Source organism: Panthera onca, chromosome D3 (assembly GCF_046562875.1).
Source record: "Panthera onca isolate mPanOnc1 chromosome D3, mPanOnc1 haplotype 2, whole genome shotgun sequence".
NCBI lineage: Eukaryota > Metazoa > Chordata > Mammalia > Carnivora > Felidae > Panthera > Panthera onca.
Genome location: NC_138350.1, coordinates 6,758,181 through 6,764,222, shown reverse-complemented (window position 1 = coordinate 6,764,222; position 6,042 = coordinate 6,758,181). Strand labels below are relative to the sequence as shown.

General features: G+C 43.9%; 1 protein-coding gene across 14 annotated transcripts in view; it reads right to left on the bottom strand.

Annotated features, from left to right (window-relative positions):
* Positions 1 to 3,090: 3,090 nt before the first annotated feature.
* Positions 3,091 to 6,042, bottom strand: part of KDM2B (lysine demethylase 2B) — a 155,186-nt gene continuing 152,234 nt past the window's right edge. For 13 of the 14 annotated variants that reach the window (XM_081790656.1, XM_081790661.1, XM_081790654.1 and 10 more), the window contains one exon: positions 3,091 to 4,391. In XM_081790656.1, the coding sequence (XP_081646782.1) occupies positions 4,210 to 4,391 (182 nt within the window). In that variant the 3' untranslated portion in view covers positions 3,091 to 4,209. The remainder of the gene's footprint in view (positions 4,392 to 6,042) is intronic. The other variant, XR_014135849.1, reaches the window with a different exon arrangement.

Here is a 6,042-nt window from a genome sequence, read left to right as displayed (position 1 = left end):
TAGTACCTTTCTTCACATGGGGACAGGAGCACCTTCAAAGCCTTGCAGTGATCTACCTTTGCTGCTGACTCCCCAGTAAGGTTAACTACAGATTTTGCTGTTGACTATGACCAGGTATTGTGCCGAGTGTTTTCTAGTGTTCTCTAGCATTCTGAAATAGATGTTGCCTTGCTTTGCAAATGGAGAAACTGAGAAGTTAAAGAACTTGTCTAAGATCTTAAAAAGTGGCCAGGACACCTGGCTGGCTCAGTTAGAAGAGCATGGGACTCTAGATCTTGGGGTCATGAGTTCAAGCTCCATGTTGGGAGTAGAGCTTACTTAAAAAGTGGGTGAATTATTTGGGATGTGAATGTCTCTTAATAGAGCTGTTACCAAAAAAGTGATAATAAAATATTTGATACTTGAAAAAAAAAAAAAAAAAGGAAGTGGCTAATGTCAGAATTTGAACTAGGTCTGATCTTAAACTCTTCTACTACCCCCCAGCAAATGAGAAACCTGACCCGAGCTTATGCAGAAAGGTTCCTGGGACACGAATGATCTGAAATTGCTTTTCTTTTAGGTCTAACTCTAACCAGGGTGGTGTTGAGACCAGCTGTGGACTCATTCCCACTGGTAGTGGGCAGGTGTGTTTGTAAGAAATGCCTGACTTTTCAGCTGAGTCCTGTTGGGTTTTATTTTTTGATTCTGCAGTGGGTAGCACACCTGCCTTTAAGTGCTCAGGACCTACAAGTGGGGGCAGATAGAGAAGAAAGTTGGCCTGGTTGTGAAGAAAAACATACCTTCCCCCCTTTTCTGGATTTTAGGGTCAAAGCATACAAACCAAAGCCTCGTGGATATTTCAGACACCCTTCTCTCCTGTTGGCCTACAGAGCCCAGGGTTGGTGTTAACCATAATTCACAGTAAACAGCCTGAGCAGATCATTACCACACCACAGAACCAGTGAAAGCCCAACCCCTGCTGAAGCTGTAGGAGCACTTACCCTGTACCTTTCATCAGACCATGAACTCCAGAAATTCAACCTCGTCCACAAATCCCTAATTTGGTTGAAAGAAGTCTTCAAATACAGGCTGGCAGGTGATAGTAAACAGAAACTAAGCAGCAGGTGGTTTGTCTTAAATTAGAAAACTGAGATTTATTTGCATATGATCTCAGCTTCAAACAGCTTGTTTGATGTTTCCTCTTGGATTTATAGAAGTTGTCTTGGGTACTTATTTTTAGCAAGAGAATAAAAAGTCTTAATGGTGGATTTTTTTTAAAGTAGTGTTTTGAGGGGCACCTGGGTGGCTCAGTTGGTTAAGTGTCCCAATTTTGGCTCAGGTCATGATCTCATGGTTTGTGAGTTTGAGCCTTGCATGGGGCTCTGTGCTGACAGCCTGGAGCCTGTTTCGGATTCTGTGTCTTCCTCTCTCTGCCCGCCCCCCCCCCCCCCCAACAAAAATAAATTTTTTAAAAAAATTAAAAGGTAATGTGAAGTAATCTTGGTTTAGTGAATAGCCAACAGAAATAGTCTAGCAAGCTTGACAACTGAAATAACCACACCTTGTTAGGTACAGACTTGTTAGGCAGAGGGTAAATATTTCTCTCTGCAATGTCCATTTTCTAGCTGGCATGTGCTGCCTCTAATTTTTTTGAACAGGTAATGTATGCATAAAAGTCTGAAGGTCTACAGAATACAAGGATGTCTCTTTGCCCCTATCCTCACAATACGGAAGGAGAACATTCGATGCTTTGGACGTGCCACGGTATTATCCTTTGTAAACCTCAGGTTCCCTGGAAGGAGGGGAGATACAGCCTATTTTCTAGGATAGGAAGCTGTGACCTAATCCACAAAGCACTGCCTCTGGCTTATGGTCCTGTCCGCTTCATCCGTTATGGTCTATGGATTCAGAGCAGCAATTTACAAGCATTTAACTCAGGCTGGCCTCGTCTAAAGCTCATTTTTAAAAATAACAGGTCTGTAGAGAAACTGTCCTGGGCTATAACCTTAACCAGTTCCATACACTTGGGAGAGCCCCTGAGCGACCATCACAGGACTGTAGTCTGCCTCAAGCCTACGGAGACTGCTGTCTTGGTTCTGAGGTGTCCCTATGGTAGCCGTGGCTCCCCAGCGCCGGCAGCCCCCTCCTCCTCTCGGCAGGCCTGCATCCTCCCGGAAACATAGGAGAAACAGGGCCCTCTAACCCCAGGGACTGTTCACCTGGAGAACACTGTTACCCTTAAAGCAATTCCCAAGGAAGAAGATGCCTTCACTGGACATCAGGGTAACACGTATTCGGAAGTTCAGAGAACTCGGCTCCAAGAAAATGGAAACTTGGCCTCCTGTGCGGGTGTTCCGTGATGAATGAACAGGCTTGCAAAGGTAAGCCACGTTTTTATAAATAAATTGTAGTGTTAAGCTAATCTTACCTCTGTAAAGTGCATCTCCTGAGTTAAATTCTGGGGTACACCAGTTTGAGTCAAAGGATCTCTAGGTTTTAACTAACAGAAGGCAGGAGACGAGATGGGATCTAAAACCATTTTGCTGTGGCAAAAAAAAAAAAAAAAAAAGGGGAGCAATAAACTACCGAGGAAGGAAGTTGGGTTATTTTCTCCATTTTCAGATTCACTAGAGCATTTTTCTATGGAAGTATGAACTTGCAGGGCCCTGTTTAAAAAAAAAATTTTTTTTCTATGATCTAAAATTACTTCCTACTGGTTTCTGTGTCTGCTAGCTGGGATAGTCACCTCCTATCCTTGTGCCTTCAGCCACCGAGCAGTGTGTGGCCTCCATGAGCTGCCTCTAGGGAGAGGCTGAGGAGGTGGATGTCCCCAGCCTGCTCCCCTGCGGCCACGGAAGGGGTCAGCGCCACCCCAACAGGTAAGCCGCCTCGCCCCTATGGCAGTTTGTACCGAATTCTTCCCCCTGCCTTCAGGAGTCCTAAACCAGTTCTCTCTGAAGCCAGGAAAAACATGGACCAGGGGGCCACAGCTTTTCTCTGGGGAATACGAAATTACAGCTTGTGTTATGCCAATGTCGAGACTACTGCCTCTGGATCTTTTAATCGAATTTCTAGTCCACTCCTAGAACAGAAACTCTCAAAGTCCAAGGGTGCTTTTTTTGTACAATTGTTTATACAAATTCAACAAAGGTAAAACCGCTTTGGGGCAGGTCTAGGAAAACAACACCTTACAAGAATGGCACTTATGGAGGCATAACTTTACAACTAGGAAATAGCCATGTTATAAACCTTGAACGAGAACTCAACTCACCTCAAAGGAGAGAAAAAAGGAAAAGAAAGGCTATGTTGGATCATTTATTCTACTTGACTCACTGTATAAATTAATCTGTGTAGGTACAACAGCTCATGCGCTGGCCGCAAAACCCTCCTGAGTGCAAAGGCTGAAGTCTGAATTTTAAAATTTTGAGAAATAGGTGAATTCTGTACAGAGTGTCTTACTTCGACTAGAATTAACATAGATCCACATGCTTAGGTAATTCTTGACGTCCAAAGCGGGCTCTCAACTTCCAGTTAAACATGCTTTTAACGGGAAGGTCTTGGCCTGCTCTGCCAGATCTGGGCACGTGTGTAGATGGGGCATCTGTGTTGATGAAGTACAGGTCAAGTTCTCGCCTACCTCAGGGAAACCAGGAAAGTTGGCAATCTTCAAACAATAAAAACACAGGTATGCATTCAAACCTTGCATAAATAACTTTTAAACAATTTGTACAAAAATAGTTCTGCATAATGTAAGATGTAACAAAACCAACCAAACAAAATGTCAAGATGGCAGCAGAGGCGGTATGTGGCCCACTGTATGTCGACACCAGCCCCGGGGTTGCGAGGACTGAGGCGTCCAAGACAAAACACCACCACCAGCAAAAACTCCTAAGCTCGCTCTTCAGCAAGAGAATTTCTCCAGAGTCCATCCTCCGGCGGGAATGTCTTCTTGGTAAAGGCCGCCTTAGAAATGGTCCAGAAAGCAGTGCGGCTAGAATTCAGACCAAAGGAAAGGGTCCGGCTCATTCAGCCCCAGAACAGGCGGCAGAACAGCTTCTCCCTCGGCAAGACTTGCAGATGGAACGTTCTGTGGTCTGTTGTCCAAGTTCCAAATTGAAAATCAAAGCCCTCCTTTTTTTTTTTTTTTTTTTTTTTTTTTTAAAAGTCTTTTCCCTCCTCGGCCTTGTCCCCTCTCCCCACCCATCCCTTATTTACATACTTGTCCTCGGACTAACTCAGTTTCTGTAGGAGTTTTTCTTCCACTTGCCCAAACTGGACACTCACAGACATTTCAGCTATGAACTGCTCACAGCCCTCCTTGGTGACCTGCTTGCAGTACCTCAGGTCAATATGACAGATATTTCCACAGCGTTTGAAGAAGGACAGGCACTGGTCAGTCACCTTATTGCAGTCTGCAAAGAAGAGGGGACACGTGAGGTGGAGGAATCGCAGAGGCCCAGAGCCCCCCCGCCACCACCCCCCTCAGCGATGAAGAAACGGGACAGGGCCCGTAAGCATATTCCAGCCCCTCGTGCCCTGGGGAAAACTGCACTTGCTTGAAAGCTCTCTCTAAACGGGGAAAGGTTCCATCTACCAAATTGTAAAGGTTAGTATAGGCCTGAAAAGCGTTCAGACTATTTCAAGTGGAATCACTTAGAATCTTACCATTGCTTCTTTACATGTATATGTTCTCACATAAATAGGTCCCCTGTCTATGTTGTTTAATAAAGATAGGGCCACACTATATATCAAACAGCTTGCCTTGCCCATCTACTGTTGAAAAACACCTCCCCGTCTCCATTACTGTGCGCTTATCTGCTTATTCCCTTCAGATACGTTCTGGACCATCTCTGTGGTCGTCTGAGGATCCTTTTCCCTCGTGTGGGCACCAGTGCTTTGAAGCGAGGTACAGCATGCTTGGGAGCCCCCTTACTAAGTGCAGAAAACCCCAAGGTGCTACAAGGGCTGACGAGATGCTGTCTACAGTGAGCAAACCAGAATTCAGAATCCGTCACCACCCCCTCCCCTATAGACACACTTCTCTACCCCATATTCTATTGATTGGTACGTTGCTTTTATCACCCTCTTGTGTGTGAGAACTGAATCCACAGTTCTCTGGCTTCGATGCCAGTGAGCATCCAACTGAGGCTCAGAGATCCCCCCCTCTGGCCTGATGATTTCCTTCATCTGAGTGGCCTTCATCTCGAGGCCTGTCATCACTAGTTCTGCATTTGCATTTTTCCGTTAAGTAGGAATGAAAACAGTAAAGGCAAACTACAAATACAATCGGGAGCCCTGTGCTAGCGCTGTGGTACTGAAGTCCCAGGTTTAGAGGTGGCATAAAGAAGTAAAAAAGTTCAGCCAAGTTGCAGGACACAAAATCACACAAAAATCAGCTGCATTTTTATACACTAGCAATGAACAATCTGAAAGAAAATGAGCAATTCCATTTACAATAGCATCAAACAGAGTAAAACAGAGTTAAATACTTAGGAATAAAGGTAACCAAGGAAGTGAAAGACTTGTACACTGAATACTTAAGAACACTGCTATAAGAAATTAAAGATATAAATGGAGAGATTTCCCTGGCTCATGGGAAGACTTAATATTGTTAAAATGGCCACACAACTCAAAGCAATCTACAGATTCAATGAAGTTGCTATAAAATACCAACAGTGTTTTCTGCAAAAATAGAAAAATCATCCTAAAATTAATGCAGAAGTGTAAGAGATCCTGAATTGCCAAAGTAGTCTTGAACACAAAATTGGAGGACTCACACTTCTGGATTTCAAAACTTACTACAAAGCCACAGAATAGTGTTAATGCATTAAGGACGACATAGACTAACCAACAGACTATAACTGACAGCCTAGAATTTAAACTCTTGAATGTTCAAATGATTTTTGACAAGGTGCTACAACCACTTAGAGGGAAAAAGACAAAATTTTCCAACAAATGCTGCTGGGAAAATTAGATATCCATATGCAAACAAATGAAGCTGAACCCTCTACCTCACACCATACACAAATTTAACTCAAAATTCTTTAGACCTAAATATAGGGG